Source organism: Podarcis melisellensis, assembly GCF_964234715.1.
Source record: "Podarcis melisellensis genome assembly, chromosome: 2".
Lineage (NCBI taxonomy): Eukaryota > Metazoa > Chordata > Lepidosauria > Squamata > Lacertidae > Podarcis > Podarcis melisellensis.
Genome location: NC_138529.1, coordinates 67,119,403 through 67,140,257, shown reverse-complemented (window position 1 = coordinate 67,140,257; position 20,855 = coordinate 67,119,403). Strand labels below are relative to the sequence as shown.

The following is a 20,855-nucleotide window of genomic DNA, read 5'->3' as shown; positions in this document are numbered from 1 at the left end:
GCAGAATGTCTAGTGTCCAGTAATAGGCAAAGGATTTATGCCATTTGTTAATGCCTACTTGTGGTCCCGTCTGCCCCCATGGATCTTCATCCTTATTCTCAGTCTTCTTCCGGTACTGAATCTTTGCCAAAGGATCCCAACGTCTGCCAAAAACAACAACCAGGATCTCAATCAAAATAGACGATACACCTTAAGTCAGTGCAAGTAAATGTGCCTGGCTTTTTCTGAATATAGAAATAGGATATTTTTGGATTACACACTGAATAAACAAATCCTGCCCACAGTTGAAGCCTTCCTCCTTTCCTACCAGACTTTTAATGCTTAGCTATGCAGTGTATAGAAAGCCTCTGTAATAGTGTTCACCTTTACTCATTGAGGTTATCGAGCCAAGCCTTGACTGAGCCCAAGGGTCTTGCACTTCCTCGGATTGAATCACAGTTCTGGAAGAGATGGAGAGCCTGAAGCCTACATACAGGAATCCTGTGTTTTGTGGTTTTCCATATAGGTTCTGGCCTATGTAGTGCAGCCAAGTAAGCAAACCTAATCTTTATTTCAGGCATTGAAACAGCTCTTTAGCTTAATTTTTTAGGCTGCCAACAGAGGCCATGTGAATGTTGAAACTGAGCTATACATTATTTGCTCAAAAAAGTGTTTATGTCAGCTGAGGCAAGTAACATCTAAACGCTGCTGTCATTATCTTTTTATGTTATATTATGTCAGGAGGACAAAGAAGTTAGCAAATATTCTTTCTGGGCGGAAGCTTTACAGCTGCAGCTTTCACAGTAGGAAAGACTAGGCCATTAAAAAAAGAGTCCTCTTTTTTACTTTCTCCACTGTGATGTCCCCAAACGAACTGGTACTGCCTGGGTAGGAGAGCTTTGAAAATGCTTTCCAAATGCACACTGTGTATTTTGTTGGGACTCTTGACAAGCCTCCTCAGGTTCTTAAGAAGTGAGGTGGAACAACTGTTCTGTTCTTGTTTTGAAGTGTTAACCCGACGACAGAGAGCAGCCAAGACTAAAGTCACCAGTTGCAAAGAGTCGTTAGAACCTGCTGACACTGACAGGTAAGTAGGCATGCTGCCATGTTACAGCACTTTTCCCTCTTTCCTTTGAAGAACCTCTTTGGGGCCATTTGTGGGTCCCTTTGCTACCCCAGTCCATGGAGCTTTGGCACTGTCTCTCTCTGCTTGAAGGTGATTGCATTACTGCCTGCCTCCACCATCCTTCACTCTGGCATCTGAGAGACTCCTGTGAAAGGAAAGCCCAGCTGATTCTTACCTGTTTTTGCCTTTGGCTTCCCTTTCACTTATTTTTGACTGGCTCTGTGTTCTGTTTGTATTCTGTCAAGTTTTGCTGAGGTGCTTTTGATATGCTACTCTCTGTTTTAGCGCTTTGCTCTCCCCAGCTCTCCCACCCTTCCATTCATCTCCAAAGCCGTTGCCACACATGGAACAATACTTTCCCCCATAAAACTCAGTGGGTGATATGAAGGTTGGTTCTGAACTTTGAAATCCCTGCCCTTGGTTCTTTGTCCTTGTCACATTCGATCTCTTGGGCAGGGAGGAAGAGGAGAGAGGAAAAGGGGTAACTGACAATCTGGTTTGGTGTCTTCAGCTCTGCACACAAACACCCACCCACCCACCACACACACATATTACTCCTGAGAGAGTGCAGCCCTATACAGAAAAAAGGTTGCCTATTTCAGCACTACAGGGATCATGAAATGCTAGGGTTGGCATCTAAGTTTTATAAATGTTTGGCAGATCATGGCTGAGTTCATTTTGATTCAACCAGCTGGTGATCTGCAGTACACTATACAGTGAAATCATCTGGAAATCAGACAGTGCCACTGGGGATTGCATTTGCATGGTTCAAGTCAAACCATTATGAATGAGTCAAAATTTCTAGCCATCTTCATTATGCAACAAGCCACATAGAGCTGCTACTTAAGTGCTAACACTGTACTTGCCTGTTGTGGCTGCCATGTTTCATCTGAGCTTGCATTTCCTTGCGCCCTGCTTTGCCTCTCCCTCCATTCCATGTCTCAAAGAAAGATCATACAACAAGTATGCCCATTTTCTACCAAGGTGTTGGAGGGGATTGCTTGTACAACTGCACAAATCTGTAATGATGGTGTTTCATTGTGGTGGAAATGAGCAGGTTCCAATTGCTCTGAGGTTTGCTTTTGTGTGTTGTTGTTGTTTTCAAAGTAATCTATAACAGTGGCTGACAAGCAAAATCCTATAGTGGTAGAAAATTGCCCCCACAAAGCTTGAGCAGCATTTTTTGTTTGTTTGTTTGCCCTGGGACAAAACATGCAATTTAGTTATAATTCATTGGCTACAGTTTCTAAAGTGAACATATATCAAATCCCTGCAAGCAGCAGAACCTTGGGCTGTTGACAAGCTCTAAGAGCAGGTAGCTGTTGAAAGAGTGAGTTAGCTTTGAGTGGCAGATCTGCATGTCAGAGAGATGCTTGATGAAGAAGGCTGGCAAGGATGGTACCTGCAGTGATATCCTTAATGAAATTAGACTTTGTTCAGATGGAGATGGTTTTGTTTAATCTTTCTTGCTGCCACCCCTCCTCCCCCTCCCACCCACACAGCATCATAAGAAAGGATCTGACAGTAAAAATCCCTGCCATGGAATTAATTTTGCTGTTACAAACACTGGATGGCAACATCACTAATGGAATTAGGCTAATTATAGAGAGGACAGCTTCTGTTTAGACACATTATCTTGGTAATCAGCAACGACTGGAAAGAAAATATGGAAAAGTCCTGCAGAATTTAGCATGGAGGGGGCTCTTCAGAGGCTTGTTGAGCTGTTTCAGTTCAGGACCCCACAGTTCAGCAGCTGCACCCTGTTCAAGTTCTGCACTTGCATTCCTTGTTGTTCTTGTGATCTAGCTGTCCTTCCTGCTTGGTGGGCACAGTCAGTTTCACAGCACGGAAACATGTGCACACAGTTTAGGAGGTTGGAGTGAAAGGAGTTGGGAGAGGATGACATTTCTGCCAAATTTTCTGGAAATTGGCCGACGCTCAGTTCTCCTTTCTAAATCTTGCGAGGTCTAAAATGGAGTCGGTGCCCTGGAAGACTTGATGTGCAAGTTTAGATGAGTTCATTCAAACTCAGGAAAACATATCTCTGATTTAATGCACATAGTATGCTTCATAGGCAAAATGTAACTCCCTTTTCCAAAAGCATAACACTTCATTTCAGCTGTGTTGACAGGGTGTTTTATGTCTGAAGGGAAACGGGCATTGTTTGAGATAGTTAGAGGAGCTGATTTCATTACCATCCCACTGCTGCAGCAGCAGGACACAGAAAAGCAGTTGGGGGAAAACCACTAATCACTCCATCCTTTTGATTGGCATCAGGCCAGTTTTATTGGTCATCCTGCTGTGCACATTGACAAGCCTTCGCCACAGAATGGCTTGGAGAAGCAAAAAGCACTCAAGGCAGAGTGAATCCTAATGTGATTCTTTCTCTTCTGGCCTGGTAGGTATGAGAAGTGTTACCTCTGTAAGACTCTGGTGCCATGGAAGGAGTATCACAGGCATGTGGACGACTGTCTTTGGAGTCGGACTGCTAATGGAACCCAGGGTGACAGTAGGCCAAGGCGCACAAAGGTGAGAATAGACTCCTTTGTGAAGCAGTTTTATTTTCTCATGCTTGCATATCTGTTCCAGCAGGTCTATGCATTATTGCATATCTGTCCCATTATTGCATACATGATTGCATATCTGTTCCAGCAGGTCATATGCATTAGTGCATATGATTTTCTAAAGGGAGGCTGTGCATTAAAGTAAGACTTACCCCGGCTGCTTAAAAGCTGCTCTTAGGAACCTAAGAGACTGCCTTATACCAAGTCAGACTGTTAGTTTATCTAGCTCAGCATTGTCCACAACGACTGACAGTGTCTCTCCTGGATTCCAGAGATGGGTCTCTCCTAGCCCTACCTGAAGATACCAGAAATTGAATCTGGGCTCTTCTGCATGCAAAGTAGTTTTTCTGCCACTCAGCTAGGACTGTCTTGCTTGAGTTTACCCCACACAGCGAAGAAGAAGAAGAAGAAGAAGAAGAAGAAGAAGAAGAAGAAGAAGAAGAAGAAGAAGAAGAAGAAGAAGAAGAAGAATAATTTATATACTGCCCTTCATCTCAGGGCGTTTCACAAGAGAAAAATACAGGATAGAAGCACAAAATAAATAGTTAAAACAAAACAGTAACCGCCCCACTTCCACAAACACATTTTAGAGTCTGTAGAATATTAATTGGTCAAAGACATGGTTGAAGAGGAACATTTTCACCTGGCACAGGTGTATAGTGTATAGTGAAAGATGTATAGTGTATGTATATAGATGTATAGTGAAAGTGCTAGGTGAGCCTCCCTGGGGAGAGCATTCCACAAATGGGGAACCAATGTAGAAAAGGCCCATTCTTGTATTGCCACCCTCTGGACTTCAAATGGAGGAGGCACATCAAAAAGGGCCTCGGATGATGATTGCAGTATCTGGGACAGTTTATATGGGGAGAGTTGGTCCTTGAGACATTGCCGTTCTGAGCCACTTAAGGCTTTATAGGTCAAATCCAGCACTTTGAATTGGTTTTTATTATTTGTTAATTACCTGCCCTTTGCCCTAAAGTCCCAACTTTAAAACATAATTGATGTAACTGTGCAGATGCCATGCTCTCACGGGCCTTTTGCATGGAACCTGGCACCCCAGGAGGGTGGAGATGCTAGAGGTTTGACCCAAACCTTGCCTCAATCAGATGCAGCACATATCTACTATACCTAGCATGACTTACTACAGTGCACCAAAAAAATGAAGCACGGCTCAGCATCATAGTGTAACTGTGGGGAGCAGTGGGTGAGAATTAAATGGTCAGCAGGGAGAGGAAGTAACTTTCTGTGGGGCAGCTGAATGTGATACCTCTAACAACAAAAGTAAGCTTGGCTATGATGCTATTCAGACTTACTACCTGCTGCCTGAGAGCTGCTCTTCCGCGACATGATCCCATGTAGAGAGGTTCAAATCCCTGCTCAGCCACGAGCCTCTGTGAATGCCCTTTAGCAAGTTATCTCTTCAGCCTAATCTTTCTTGCAGGATTGTGCACCTGAGATTAGACTGTGCTATAATTCACCCTGAATTCTTGGAACGGGATGAGAAGTCTCGATTCTCCTGGCCCCCTCCTGTTTTTGATTTGGCACTGCATGCTAAGTATCTTTCTAGTCCTTGTGGATGTGGAAAATAGGTAAAATCTGTGACTCTCAGATCACTACTTTCCCCTGAGATGATGATGATTTGCTTACAAAGTATATACATTGTTCTGCTTTGTGCTGTAGTACAGGGGCTCTGAAACTTTCTTCCCCCTGAGCCCACTTGAGAAGGTTAACATTTACTGACGCCCGCCAGTCACAAAGTGGCAGTGTGTGGGCAAAGCCAGTGATGAAATGACAGTGGTGATTGGCATAATCAGCCAACAGTAAACTGGCACAACTTTCTATTGACGTCCCCTCTTCTGTAAATCGTTGGATTCATTATCACAGCAATTTCCTTGTGCAAGGAGTTCCATAGGTCAGGTTTCCTCAAGCTAAATACAGTGGTGCCCCGCAAGACGAATGCCTCGCAAGACGAAAAACCCGCAAGACGAAAGGGTTTTTCGGTTTTTGCGACGCTTTGCTAGACGATTTTCCCTATGGGCTTGCATCGCAAGACGAAAGCCCATAGGGAAATCTCGGGGACCTTTTTTTAAATGCTGGCGGTGGGGAGCAAAGCCTTTTCCCCCCCTCCGGACTTCAGAAGAGGTCCAGGAAGGCCGGCGGGGGCGAAAGGCTTTGCTCCCCACCGCCAGCATTTTAAAAGCGGTCCGGGATAGCAGGGAAGCGCTTCCCGCTATCCCGGACGGCTTTTGAAGGCAGGCGGGGGGAGCAAAGACTTTTGCCCCCCGCCCGCCTTGGGAAGAGGTCCTGGACCTCTTCCGAAGGCGGGCGGGGGGCAAAAGTCTTTGCTCCCCCCTGCCTGCCTTTCCGGGAGAGCGGAAAAGGCAGCGCAGCGGGACTGGGGCTTTTAAAATGCTGGCGGGCGGCAGCGAAGCCTTCGCTGCCGCCCGCCAGCATTTTAAGATCGCCCAGGGACAGCGGAAAAGTCCTTCGCTGTCCCTGGGCGATCTTAAAATGCTGGCGGGCGGCAGCGAAGCCTTCGCTGCCGCCCGCCAGCATTTTAAGATCGCCCCGGACAGCGGAAAAGTCTTCCGCTGTCCGTGGGCGATCTTAAAATGCTGGCGGGCGGCAGCGAAGGCTTCGCTGCCACCCGCCAGCATTTTTAAAGCCCCCGGGACTATCCCGGGAAGGCAGGCGGGGGGGGGGGAAGCAAAGACTTTCGCCCCCGCCAGCCTTCAGAAGAGGTCGGGGGACAGACTGTCCCCAGACCTGGTCTGAAGGCGGTTCGGTTTCCATAGGAACGCATTAATTGATTTTTAATGCATTCCTATGGGAAACCGTGCTTCGCAAGACGAAAAGCTCGCAAGACGAAAAGACTTGCGGAACGAATTAATTTCATCTTGCGAGGCACCACTATACAGGGTTCGCTCTGGAGGCGTCTGGACTGCCATCCAGTTTTAGAAAAAAATTCTTCCTACAGTTCCATAAGTGTATTTTTATTTCATAGTTCCCTTTCCCCCGCCTCCACCTCCCCAAGTCTCTCCAAATATTTTTTATTAATCTCTGTCATGTCTTCTACCCTTCTCCTTCCACAGTTAGCTTGTACCCTGTTCCCACCCCCATACTGCGAGCTTTCAGCAATCCTCCTTCTCCACCACCTGTAACAGCTTTCCTCTCTTTAGTCACATATTATTACTTGAATTTTTTTTTATATCTTTTTAGTTTCCTTCCTGTTCTTGCCCTTTCCCTTCTGAGGAGGGAGGAGAGGCTTCCTGGCTCAGCTGGTGACTAGTTGGGAAGGGAGATTGGAGCTTGTCTGTAAAGCACCCCCTTTCCCAGTCCCTCGGCCCATCTCTCCCTGTCGTCTCCCTCCTTTCCATTCTTTCTCTTCCTTCCCTCATGCTCAGCCAGCCATGTGGTCCATTTCTCCTCTTTCCATTCTTCCCTTCCGGTTCTCCATGTTCCAGCCTCGTTCTCTGACCAGTTCCTATGCACCACACATGTGTGGAGCTGCTGCTGCTGCTGTCCTGCCAACCGAAAGGCCACTGCATGAGCAAGGGGCAAGCTGAAGGGCTGAGGCTCAATATTGGTCCCCAGCCCACAGGCCTTCTCTAGTAGTTTTGCAGAAGTTGATAAGGGAGGGCCTCAAGAACCCCTACTTGTCTCTCAGGAGCAGGAAGTCTTTATCTCCTTTCCCAGCACCAAAATTCTTCCATTTCTCAGTGGTGCGTGCTGGGATTTGCACTGCTAAGCTAGAACAAAACAATGTCTGTTTCAGGAATAAGTTTCCATCTCCGCCTTTGCATCTCCCACAACCAATGTACTTGCTTCCGCTTCTGAAGTTGTGTGCCACACCAGCAAGTTGAATGCTGGAGCAGCATATTTGTCTCATCCCAAAAGAAGTGTTACATTTACAGGGATGCCTTTTGCTAAGTCAAAATTGATTCCAAATCCCTGAATATCCATAAGAGGCATGCCTTGCTGTCCTTCATTCCCCAAATAGACAGCTCTCTCTTTTTGAGTTCTTGTTATATGTTTCTCTACCTGCATGTTCCTCTGCAATTTGTATATTTTGTTGTTTCAGCTGCACCATAGCTACATTGTGAAAATGCATGCTCTTATCATTTCTGTGCTCATCTCATAATATTATTTGTCTGTTATGAACATTTATGGCCTGTCCTTTTGTAGACAGCACAATAGAAGAATACATTGTTTCCTGCAGTGCCACAGACAGCAAATGCAAATATGTTTTGATCTAGCCCAAAGTTGGGACCTTGAGGAGAAAGGGCAGGCTTTTCCCCAGATTGCAGAACCTGTCAATGAGAATTGGGGGAGCATCTTTCACATATGATCCAGGAACTCATAATGCTTCCATATCATGCCATGCCATGCACACCAAAGGCCATGAAGGGGCAGTTGCAAAAATAGTTTATCATCATCATTACCACCATCATTTATTAAAGTTGTTACACTTACTTGTCTCACTTTGTCTTGCCCAGGGCAAACCAAAGTGACTTACCTATTTGCTTTCAGGAACATTTGTACATTTAAAAGTACTACATTGCAGTATTCAGGAATGACACATTTAAAACCAAATTCACAGGCAAAAACATAGAATAAAGGTATTGCCATTGGCAAGCTCTCATCCACATTATGCCTGTTCATTCACATTATGCCTCATTCACATTAAGTCTGCAGGCATCATGAAAGAGTCTGAGTTGACACTCTTTAGAAGAGTGTGCATTAGAGTGCCATATTCTTTTAAAGAGAGGGAGAGAGAGATGCAAATACATGGTTCCATACTCTTTATACTTCTCCCTTGGCAAAAAGAGACACTGGTCTATACTACACATCTGTACCTCTCAGAGCTTGTTTCTCAGGAGTATCCTGTTCTTTCAAAAGGTAACTGTGCCGCCCTCTGAGCGCAGAGTATGTGTTACACTACATAGGTGCAAACCATAGTTAACTAAAATTTATGGGTGTTCCCAGTATTAACTGGAATGCAGACATTCAGATATTTTTGACAGGCCACTTTTCCTGAATCATTCACTGGGCCCCAGTTTGCTGCAGCCCTTAGTTTTCAATTATACTATCATATTTAAGTAATGACAAACTGGGTATATAATTATTTTGTCAAAACACTATTAATCCTGGTCTGTTTACCATGTGATAATTTAGCTGGCCCTCTCCCTTCACATTGGTCACTGATGTTCCTCCAGCTAATGCCTTGTGGGCATTTAACCTTCGGCATATGAAATAAGGATCAGCATCCTGGTGCCCTGGCACCCTCTGATGCACTTGCCTGCTACCTTGTGTGCACTGCCCATCTTGTTTGCGGTAGAGGTCTGCGTGCAGCCTCCTTGCTGATTTATTTCTGACAGGGAGGTTGTAATCCATGGCAGCAGCACGAGCGCTAAGGCAATGTGATTTCTCAGCAGGAAGATGCAACATGATGTCTCAGTTTTGTCTAATCCCTTAAATCCATCACATACCCCAGGCCCTCGGGGATTCGCATGCAAATGACGAGATTGCCTGTTGATGAGTTTGGCTGGGACACAGCCAAGCATTATGCAGTTTCCAGCACCGTGGGAGGCCTCTGTTAATGCCACTGACTTCAAATCTCTTTTTTCCGATGTGGACAGAGCCTGTCTTATACTAAAACAGGAGGCATTACACACCTCTTTGGCATTCCGGGTCTAGGTCCTCTCCCTTGTTCCTCAGTACCTGCACAAAGGAGCTTCCACATGCTCTCGCGTGACCTGGGCATTGCATGTGCTTCTCCTGAGGCCTGCCTCTCTCTCTCTCTCTCTCTCTCTCTCTCTCTCTCTCTCTCTCTCTCTCTCTCTCTCTCTCCCCCCACCCCGCCCTGTCTGTATTCCTTGGGGAGCTGGAGGAAAGCCTGCCCAGAATTTTTTGATCTACATAAGATTTTTCTGAGGTTTTTTTTTTAAAGAAAGAATCATAATCTCTAAAGAATCTGGAACCTTCAAAGTTGACAAATTTACTTTAGTATTCTACCTGATTACTACATAGAACTTGATGAGCAATTAAAATAAACTAAAAGAGTTTGATTAATGGTGGATTGTATTTAGTTAGCCAACAGATGCACAGCAGAACAGAATCAGAATGCAGTTTCTGGTCTCCATTTGATTCCTAGGCTGAAACTAGATGTCCTACAGCTACCACCAAAAGCAGCAGTCCTACAACCCCTCTGCCTTCTTACTCCCTCAGCACAGCTAATAACCTAAAATGTAGGATTCAACATCACTACACTTAGCATTTCTTTACCATCATTTTCTCTGCTGGGTCCGGGGATTTTTATTTTTGTGACAGCCAGGGACCTCTCATAACATCTCATCCCACTTCTAACATAACAACACAGGTCTTGTTTGTTACTTCCTGGCATACCATCATGGGATGTGTGTGTATGTCTGTTTCATGTTAATTATGTTTGCCATAGCATGTAATCCAAATGATAAATCCTCAAATTCTTTCTAATCTTTAGTGACTTTTTTGTGAACCTCTCACCAAATCTGTTTTACTAAGCCCTTCTTTTGTTACAGACAAATATACATTTTTGGCCACTGCTAGATGCTCCCATCCATCTTTGGCTTTTGATTTGTATGCTGTTGCTGGGATGGGCAGACAGGGGATTTCGTGGGTAGAAAGGAAGAGGGACAGATAAACTGGGATGACTTCCATGGCAATTAACATTTTGATGTGACAGAGACATTTAGGGAAGTTTCATCTGCATAGCAAAGGGTGTCACAGGAGGCCAGTGGGTCCAAAACAGATTGCAGCTCCTTTCAGCAACCTGATCATGTTCTCTTCCATCCCTTTAGAATTAGTAATGTCTAAGGTTGGTGCAGGGATTTTGCATAGAGGTCTCACCTTGATTGTGGCGTCCTGCCTCTCTACCTAGCCCTGCTAAACTTAATAAGTAGTTTGCAGCTAGAGTGTTAAAGCCCAGAAGATGTCATCTCTCTCCCCACAAGCTGTTAAAAACTTGGAAGATCTGGGCAAATAATCATTTCTCTGTTTTTCCTTTCATCTCGGCTCATGGAACTTCTTTACCTGGCTTGATTTGTGCCTATTTTAGACATCTTCAGTGAGAATATGTCAAAATGGTGCTTCATTCAGACAAGAGGTTGAGGTTATCCTCAGTCTACAGAATGAAATACAAAAGTTGATAAAACAAGGGACAAGATTATTTGCAAAGGCTAGACTTGGAGCCTTTGCCTGTCGATCCTTATGGCACACCTCCAGTAGAGCATTCTCTGCTTATCCAATTTAGTGCACCTACAAACAGGATGTCTTAAAAACAACAACACATGTTCCTGAACATTAGGGTTGCAAAGAAGTGCCTGAAAACACTGTGCCAATATCTACTAAAGAAAATAGAAGATAAAATGGGAAAGGTAGTGATCAAAGGGATGGCCTTCTTTGCTCAGCTCGCTTGCAAATTGTTCATTGCTCCTCTCCCCGCCCCGCCCCACTTTTACACACCAGCTTTCTATGAGACCCAACCCTTTTTTCCCATGCTCTGGTAAAGCCAGACCACGGATCCTGAGCCACAGGAGATGTGCAAGTTTTGAAATAAGGCACAGTTTCCAAAATGTTTTGTGTTCCAGAATGTCATAATTTTGAAACCAGTGTTACATTGCCAAGTGCCTTCTACTCAGAGAGCCTTCTTCTCTGTGACATTCTCCCAATGCCTTTTTGCCTCTGTCCAGAATACATAGCAGGAAATGTTCTGCCTTAGGAGCTCTGTTTGTGCAGGACCTAATGAGGATGTTTTCTTACTTTGCCACAGGAGAAGGGAAGAATGGAAGGCCACCTCTTGAGCATGCTGGAGCAATCCGAACACAAGGCTTCAGGTAGGAGAGGCAACACACTTCATTGCATGGGTGGGAGACCTTGTTCAGCTGGAGGGCTACATGCCTTCATGGGTCACATGCTAGTGGTGGGCAGGACTAGAGGCAAAAATGGGTAGAGCATTAGATTCTTTGTACAGTAGACTACATCACCAGAGGTTTCTAACCTGCCACCCATGCACTTCTCTCCATCTACCATTCAAGCAAAGAAGAGCAGCCATTGCAGTTCATTCCTGGGCACATTCCAGCCAGGCAGAAGCACTTAAGGAGGGCATGGAGCAGGGCTGGCGAGAGATATGGGCCAAATAGATATGTCTGGAGGTCTGCATTTGGCCCCCAGGCCTGAAATTCACCAGACCTTTGCCTTATTGCTGATATATTGAGTCTACCGTTGCTCTCTAACATAGCATAAGCACATGATTGCCTTCTATCTATGGAGCATAGCTCAGCCTTGGTTGCTTCTATTCTCCCCCACATGCATGTTTTTCCTGAAGAAAGACCCAGGCCTTTGCGCACCACAATTTTGTTGCTCTTAGCAGAGCTGTTTGGCCATAATGAGGGCAAAGGTCATTACTGGGTGTCTTGATTCTTGAAGGAACATCCCCAGAAGCTTTGTGAGAGGCCTCTTTTGAAACAAGGCAGCAGAAACGCATCTGCCTCCTTTCCCCTGCATAGTAATTATTCAGCTATATTTTAAAAAATCTTTTCATTACCAGTTTTTCTGCTAACATTTGGTTTTAGTTTGTCTCTGTAAAAGGCGTAGGTTCAGGTGATAGAAGTCTAAAACAAAATCATTTTTAAAGCTCCATCTGTTGCCATGGGGCTCCTTCCAAGATTGCAACACCAGAAAAGGTATAGTTCCCCCTCCTCTGCCAAATCCTGTTTGGCTGGGCAGTGTTTTCCAAGGGATGCAGCTTCTCATTGGAATGAATGTTGTCTTGAAAGAGTGGCCAGCCATGATCACAGAGCTGTAGGTTTTGAGGGGTTTTCTACGCCTTCCAGTCCACCCCCCTGCTCAGTGCACATGATACAGAACTGGAGCATCATCAATAGGTGGACATTTTAGATCTCTGCTTGAAGATCTCTAGCAAGGGGAAGAGCCCACCATCCCTCTAGGTAATCTGTCCCACTGTCAAGCTGCTCTTGCTGCCAGGAGGCTTCCCCAAACATTCAAATGAGTTCTACCCTCCTTAATCTTAAACCTATTAGATCTTGTCTTGCCCAATGGGGAAACAGCGAACAAGGCTTTGCCCTCTTCTGTGTGACAACCCTTTGGGTATTTGAAGGGTGCTATTGCGTCTCTCCTCAACCTTCTCCAGGCTAAATATACCCGTTTCCTTTTAAGCTCATGTCTGTATATTTGCCCCTTTTTAATTTGACCAGTTGTCTTTGAGGAGGGGTAGAAAGGCCGCCAGGGAACGCGCACACACACACACACACACACACACACACACACACACACCAGTCACCTTGTAACATTATGAACCCTTAAGGCACCATTCCTCAAAATTGTGCCCACTACCATTCCCATCATCCCTGACTATTGTCTGTGCTGGCTGGGGCCAAGGGTCAAGGACGATGGGAATTCTAGTCCAAAACATGTGGAGGATACCAGATTGAGGAAGGCTACTTCATGATAAAAGTCAACAACCCCCAACAAAACTGAAGTTCTTCTCCCCTCCTTCACAGAAAAATGACTACTTCTTTCACAATGGGCATTCGTTTATTCAGCATTTCCTCCCAGACCTTGTTTCCACACCACTGACCATCTTTATTGATCTCCTCTGAACCTGTTCTCATTTGTCTCCAAAATCCTTCTCAAAGAGTAATGCTCAGACTGGACAACTAATACCCCAGATGAGGTTTTATGTATTTCTGTATTTAAGCTTCATACTTGCCATAATGGCTTCTAAGCAGTCACTAGTGCAAAATAAAATGGAACTTGCACTTCCTATGACTTGGAATTTTGGACCACTGCTGGTGGGATTAAGATCCTGTGATGCACTCTCATTTCAGATGCAGAGGAGGCTGCCGCACTATCTGGAGAAGACGACTCAAGGTGAGCCAGTGTCACAGGGTCTTTCACCTGCTGTAGCAAAAGTATGACCCCTTAGTGCAGGTTTTGAGCACCGTGCTATCAGCAAAGCCAAAGGAAAGGCTTTAGTAAGGTGGAAGGTTGACTGTATGTAACATTAGTTTCTGCCGTTGATGGACAAGGAACTCAGCCACTTCTGAATAAGAAGGAAATACCTTTGAGTGCAGGCGGGAAGGAAATAACTCTGAGTTCAACACTAGGAGGTGTTGACTACATTAGACAGCAGAGTTCTCATTTTATATCTTCTTCATTGGTTGCTAGTATGTATAGGGGCACAGCTTATGGTGCTACTGATTGCCTAAAAAGCCCTAAACGGTACTAGAATATTTGAAGAATCACTTTCTCTTACATGACCTGGCCCTGCTTGCTGCATTAATAATGGGAAGCTTGCTCTGCACCCTGTTGTCATTGCAGGCCAAATTGACAGAGACAGGGCCTTCTCTGTATTGGTGCCCAGAGTCTGAGGCTTCCTCCTCCAGGGTGTCCCAGTGGGCTTTCATTATTGGTGATTAGACAAGTTGCTGAGACTTTTTTGTTCAACTGTGCCTTTAGTACAATTCCTCTTCCTCCCCATTGTTTTATATGTTTGCTCTATTTTGTGCAACATTCTTTCTCTTCTCTTTTTATCTTTATTACTGCATGTGTTTTGTAGGACGTTTTAACTTAGGTTGTGAGCCACCTTGAAGGAGACCAAAAGGCAGGGTAAAATGCATTAAATAAATAAAGAGGAGGAAGTTGGAAGAGTTGCATTTTGTAAGACTATGGCTTACAGACTCATGTTGTAAGACTAGCTGTCTGGTTTTACATTTTGTTTTCTTTTGTATTTCCCTCCTATCAGGTGCAGCTTGGCAGAGGTGGGCAGGAAAGCAGAGTGCAGCCACAATGTCCAGAGCAGCTATCCCCAAGCAGGTTGTAGTGACTCTCCAATTAAATCTTTCACCTCCATTTCTGAAGCCAAAGACTGCCTAGTGGACTTCAAAAAACAGCTCGCCATTGGCTCTGGCAGTCAGAAACAAGCCAAAGCCAGCCTCAGGAGCAGGAAGAAATACTGATCATTGCACAAGAGAAAAGGGGCCTGGAAACGGAATAGGAAGCAAGCTCTTCCATTCCACTGACTTTGTCTGGCAGGAAGAGTGCAACTTCTCTACCAGCTTCAGACATCCCTCTTCTGTACATATTGTATGAACCATACAGGATTTGTCATGTATTGAATTGGTTGTGTACTTTATAGATGCCTCTTCAACCTTGCTTTTCAATTATAAAAGAAAATGAAATATATTTATTATGTTTTTATAATCTGCAATCCTCTGCTGTTTGGGAATCCTTTTTATTATTGTTTTATTTTATTACTTCAAACCTATGTGTCCATAAAAAAGCCCACTGGTCAGTATGAGGCATCTTATTGCATATGTCAAAAACTTGGTGAGTGGTCTAGCCAAAGCTGAGCATTTTTAAGACATGTTATATGAGTGAGAGAGACATAAAGGTGTGCTTCTGCCATTAAAAACAATGGTTCTTTAGAGGTGTGTATAGCTTTGGTTATAGCCTGCCCTGTTTTGCACTAACTTCACACTGTTGACGGAATATGAGTGTGATGGACAAGATTAGCCAGTCTTCGGCTTACATTCTACACGGGCAGGCACCATGACTTGAGCACAGATCAATAAATACAAAAGAGGAGAGAAAAAGAGGACAAAAATTCGGTTTTCATCCTAATATATTAGATTAAATTAAATCAGATATGGCCAACTTCTTAAATCTGGCAGGCTGGATTATCCCTGGCCAAGGTGCTTTGGGGTAGATTTCCAATCTGGCATAGGAAAGGAAAAATCAAGGCAGGTATCAAATGGGGTCTCTAGTCTGCCAATTGCTACCCTGAGTTACACGCACACATAGCAGGTCTGTGAGGCTGTGGTATCAATGGTGTGGCTCCCCTGCTTGTCCTATGATCAATCCCCTCTCGGCTGCTGTTTTAATTTTAATTGAAGGCCACATTTAGCCTGAGCTCTGTTGTGCTGGGTACTGTACCGTAATATAATTCATTCAGTCCCTGCCTGAAAGAGCTTCGAATCTAAAAATTAGGCCCAAGGGGTATCTAACATGGCCTGTGGCACAGCAAAAGCGAGCAGCCCACACCTTGATGTTCTGTTATTACCTAATTGTTCCATGTTTCTACAAAATACTGTACATTCTTGGGACTTTATTTTATTTTGATGCAGAGCCTGCGCTATTGCAAGAGCTCAAGGGCAGGTTACAGGTAACAGCAATTACACATAAAACAAAGAAATCCCTGTCTCTAAATTGCTTACAGAGGCCAGGGAGAACTAAAAGAAGGATGACATGCTATCTTAATGGGACATTGTTTTATCTACTGTGAAAAGGCTGGTGTCGACTCCTGCTAAAGACAGAAGGATTTTAGTGGCCTAGAGGTGTCCTGCAAAGGCGTATGTGCATTCTGCGTGTGCAGAAGAGAAAGGAAGGGGTAGAAGGGGTTTCCTTTTCAGGAAAAAAAAAACATGACACAGGATAAAGGTAAAGGTAAAGGTACCCCTGCCCGTACGGGCCAGTCTTGACAGACTCTGGGGTTGTGCGCCCATCTCACTTAAGAGGCCAGGGGCCAGCGCTGTCCGGAGACACTTCCGGGTCACGTGGCCAGCGTGACATCGCTGCTCTGGCGAGCCAGAGCCGCACACGGAAACGCCGTTTACCTTCCCGCTGGTAAGCGGTCCCTATTTATCTACTTGCACCCGGAGGTGCTTTCGAACTGCTAGGTTGGCAGGCGCTGGGACCGAGCAGCGGGAGCGCACCCCGCCGCAGGGATTCGAACCGCCGACCTTTCGATCGGCAAGTCCTAGGCGCTGAGGCTTTAACCCACAGCGCCACCTGCGTCCCCTATGACACAGGATAGATTTTCCTTTATCTGGGCTTCAGGCATCTTGAGTTCCAACCCTACCTGGCTGGAAGAATGGGGGGAGGGCGCTTTATTTAGAGCTTGCTGGCTTTGTCCATTCCATGGCCAAAACAGTGGTAGTGTTGCCTTTAACCTTCACACAGTACCATAGGGAGCCTTGTTGCTCCCCGAGTCCCGTGGACTCCTCAAAGTTTTGTTTGAACCCATTTCATATATTCAGTGAGAAAGCTTTGCTTGAACTGGGCACTTCTGGCTCTCTATGGAAAAGTGAGGAGGTTGCATGTCCAAAGCAGTTCTTTCCTCTGTAAAAAAGAGATGTTTTGTTTTTGTGAGGAACCACCTCTCTTTACGGAGGAAAAAATGCATTGTGTGGCAGAAAGGCTCAATAAACCCTTCTTGACATTATTGTTTCCTACAATCGATTAGATGTGTAGGATTCAGATAGGACTTGCCACCTGTTGTCTGAGGTGGGGCGGTATAGGAAAAGCTTCACCTCTTGATTCTGTGCAGTGCGTAAATGGGCCCTGAGCCAGCGGCTGTAATCCAAGCAGCCTCAGCTAGGGAGTGATGCCCATTAAGTTCTGTGGAACCTAACTGCTTAGAATCACTCTGCTTGCTGCTTGAAGCTGATGGCAAGGCAAGGTAAAAAAATGAATAAAAAAGCAATAGGCTGTATTTGGTGCTGCCATGTCTTCAGCTGCCATGTCCTCCACTGCCTTGGCACGCACTCATTCCCTTGTTACCTCACCAAATTTCAGTGCATCTGAGATCTTTCTCCAATTTCACTGCATAAAAGATGTCTGCATAAAAGAAACCCTCCTGGTTTCTTCCTCGTTAACTGTCAATCCACTGCAGGCCTGCCGCCGGAAGCAAAACCCCTTGTTTATCTTTTCAATTGGTGATAAGGAAAAAGCAGAATGACTTTCCCAAGCTCAGCTGTCACCAATGTACAGGGTCGGCTCAAGGAGACACCAACGAAAGCAGCCACGGCAGGCTGGGGATCCCACCAGCAGCCGCTCCCACAAGCCTCCTTCCAGGCAAAGCTGACACAGTCCCAGGGCGTGCGGCGGACGGTGTCACCTTGGGACAGAGCCACTCGTCTCTCTGCACAGTGTCTAGCGGACATCTCACGGAAATTGTCAGCCTGTACCGCCGCTCGATTGGAGCACTTTCACTCAGGGTACTTGATAGCAGTGAGCAAACAAAGGAAAGCTTGGCTCGGTAGCCTGGGCAGCAATAATCTCTGCTTTGCAAGCCTGGCTGCACCTTTTTCTGTAGCCGTGTCTGTCTCCTTTTGTGTGGCAGACTGGCTTCAAAGAAGCTAAGAGAGAGAGGATGTTCTGAGCATCCTGATCCCAGGTGTCGCAGAACTAGGGTGACCACACTCTGGCATGGTCCTGGGCACATTATACAAAACCAGCATTGGGCGAAGTTCTCCAGTGCCAACACTGGGATCTCCACACAGGAGCTACTAAGGTGCACCCAGCCATCAGTTCTATTTTATTTTCCAAGCCAATAGAGAAATCACCAAGTAGTAGTAGTATAGGGCTTATGTGGTGGTTTACGCATCACTTTTATTTCTTAGCTGGGTACTTTTCTGGACTCATCAGACACAAATTCCTTAAGGAATATTTTAGAGTATGATAGTGTTAGGCGAAATCAGGGAATATGTAGCAATAGCGGTAGAGCAACTGGGATCTGAGAGCAGATCAGTGACACGTAATATGTCATTTAAGCAATCAAATGAAGAAAATGCAGACCACCTAAAGGATCACCTCCCATGTATACTTAGACCTCAAGATTATTCCCAGAGACCATTCCCCAAATCACTCCCAGGTCCGTCCCCCAGTGCAATTGGGGAAGTGCAGTTTTGGTGGTCGCAATATGGCTGTGGAAAGCCCAGACATTCCACGTTCCAGATACTGCTTTGCTTTTGTGAAGGTGTAAAACACTGGAGTGAGCAATTTAACATTGCCTTAAGGTTCTTGTGAACCACCCTGAGATCTTTGGATGCAGGGCAGTATATAAATAGTTATAGTAGTAGTAATAATAAAATAACGGTAATAGTAACAATGGTTTCATTTGTTAAACTTTAAATGTTAACTTCCAGAATGAAATTGGTGTTTTGAAATCCCCAAAGTTCAAATTAACATTCCCAGTTGTTTGGTCATTTTTCTCAACACTTGCTGTCAACCCCATGTTGGACTGCCAACCCTGTCCAGCCTGGTGTCATGAACTGGCAGGACAACACCAGAGCAAGCTGTCTCCCTGAACATGGAGGGCTCTGAAGCACAGGGAGCAGGGGAGGGGTGGCTAAGGCAGGCAAGGGCCCAGAGCCCAGCTCCCTAGCTGGCCAGGTGCAGCTCGCTAGCTCTGGGAGGAGAAGTGATTCCTCAGCTGGAGTAGGCTCAGGACAGGTGAGGGTCACATGCCTCATCAAGCCAGATCCTCCAATAAACATGCAAAGGGGAAGCAGAGCTGAGGAGCTGTGTCTACTCAACTGCCCATGTTGAGGGACCTTGACTTGGAGGCTCTTGGACCTCCATGGTTCAGGTTTGACTCTGGACTGTATCCTGACTGCTGGTCTTTGGACTTGGCTGCTTGGATTGACCCTGAATCGTTTCCTGACCTTTGGACTTCACTTGTATGGATCGACCCTCAGACTTTGAACTTTGGACTTGGCACACTGACTTGCTGCCAGGTAAGCCAGGGGTTCAAGACAACTGGAAGTAGCAGGGGGCCCACTCTGCTGCAGGTGGGAGGAGGGCAGGGCTAGATCCAATGGTGGCCAGGGCTGTGGGGTGTGAGATATAAAAACGCCAGTCCCAAGACTCTGGGTCCCGAGACCCTTGAAATAAAGTCTGAGCAAAATTGGTGAAGCAGCAAAGAGTTTTATTGATTACATGTTTCTTGCAAGAAGGGGGTGTCCCAAAAGCACACACACCCAAGTTCAGTAAAACACAAGCATATACAGTCAAAACATAATCAGTTCTGGAAGATGGTTTGACTTCCTAACCGTTCAACAACCAAGGCGCGGCTTCTGATTGGTTGCAAGAGCTTCTTGCACTCAAGCAGAAACCACACCAGACATTCAGGTTCCCAAAACCGTTCGAAAACCAGAGCATTTACTTCTGGGTTTTGGCGTTTGGGAGCCGAAACGTTCGAAAACGGAGCCGTTTGAGAACCGAGGTTTGACTGTATTCCCTTCAACTGAGTGCAAATTCCCTCCTCACTTCCCCATTGGTTGGGGGTGTGTGTGCCTAATTAAAATACTAAATTCTCTGCCTCTGTTGACATCTCCCATTCCTCTGAATTCAGAGACCATCACCCTTAATGACATTCGACCTTAAAAGGAAGCATGTTCCTATGGTCTTACACATTTACTCAAGCGATGAAGCCACGTCCTGACCACCCCTTAGGCATACACAAGTTTCACCCCTGCTGAAGCGTGTTGAAGCGTCTAGATAAACCACATTCTAGCAGCAAGCTGCCCTGTTTTGGGGCATTGTAGCCACAAACCAGAAAAGATAAGTCCCAAAGCGAGTCTGTGGTTCCTTAGCTGTGCAACCTTCTGCTCAGATGGTGCAACTATCTGAGGCCTTCGGCCTTTTATGAAAAAGCGACATTCTCCATTTCTTACAGGGGCAAGGGCCCAAAGTGTCTGGAGCCAGAGCCAAAGGTAAGCAGGACTCCCCTCTTTTTCTGCCACCCCCCCCAGCTTCCACCCCCAACTCCTTACCCACCTGCATGACATCAGACCAAAGACTATTCAGGCCTCAGGTCTGCCCACCCTTGCTGCTGAAGCTGCAAAGAGCTGACAGGGTAGGAGAAAGTGTGTTTCCTGGGGGTGACGGGACAGGGAGGGAGATGGCAGAGCCTCAACCTTTCACTCACCAGCTCTGTTCGAAACAGAGGCTGAAAGCAAGTGCGTTTTCCAGAAAAGCTGCTGTCAGGTCCTGTGCTCGCCCTTGTTGGTCACGGAGAGGCTGCTGCCCAAAGACAGCTTGTGGCGGTCTCTGCTGTTGAACCTCTGCCCAGCTGTCACGGAGGCCTCAAATATGTTTTATTATTCATTAAACTATCTCCCTTTCCCCATTCTCCAGCACACAGCACATTTGCACAGACAGGCTGTCCTCCCCCACCCCTCGGCCCGCTGGCAGGATTGTCCTTCGCAGAAAGGGAGCTCGCAATAAGCAAAGGCATCCGTATGAGGGAGCAGCGATGAGGCTGACCTCTCCTCAGCCTGCTCATGTGCGAAAAATCCCCTTTCTCAGCAAAGGATGTACCTAGGTCCTCCCCTGATCTGAAT

General features: G+C 45.8%; 1 protein-coding gene across 2 annotated transcripts in view; it reads left to right on the top strand.

Annotated features, from left to right (window-relative positions):
• Positions 1-14,938, top strand: part of UIMC1 (ubiquitin interaction motif containing 1) — an 85,084-nt gene extending 70,146 nt beyond the window's left edge. For both annotated transcript variants that reach the window (XM_081901020.1, XM_081901019.1), the window contains exons 10-14: positions 988-1,066; positions 3,508-3,634; positions 11,480-11,543; positions 13,557-13,599; positions 14,474-14,938. In XM_081901020.1, the coding sequence (XP_081757146.1) occupies positions 988-1,066; positions 3,508-3,634; positions 11,480-11,543; positions 13,557-13,599; positions 14,474-14,687 (527 nt within the window). In that variant the 3' untranslated portion in view covers positions 14,688-14,938. The remainder of the gene's footprint in view (positions 1-987; positions 1,067-3,507; positions 3,635-11,479; positions 11,544-13,556; positions 13,600-14,473) is intronic.
• The last annotated feature ends 5,917 nt before the right edge of the window (positions 14,939-20,855 follow it).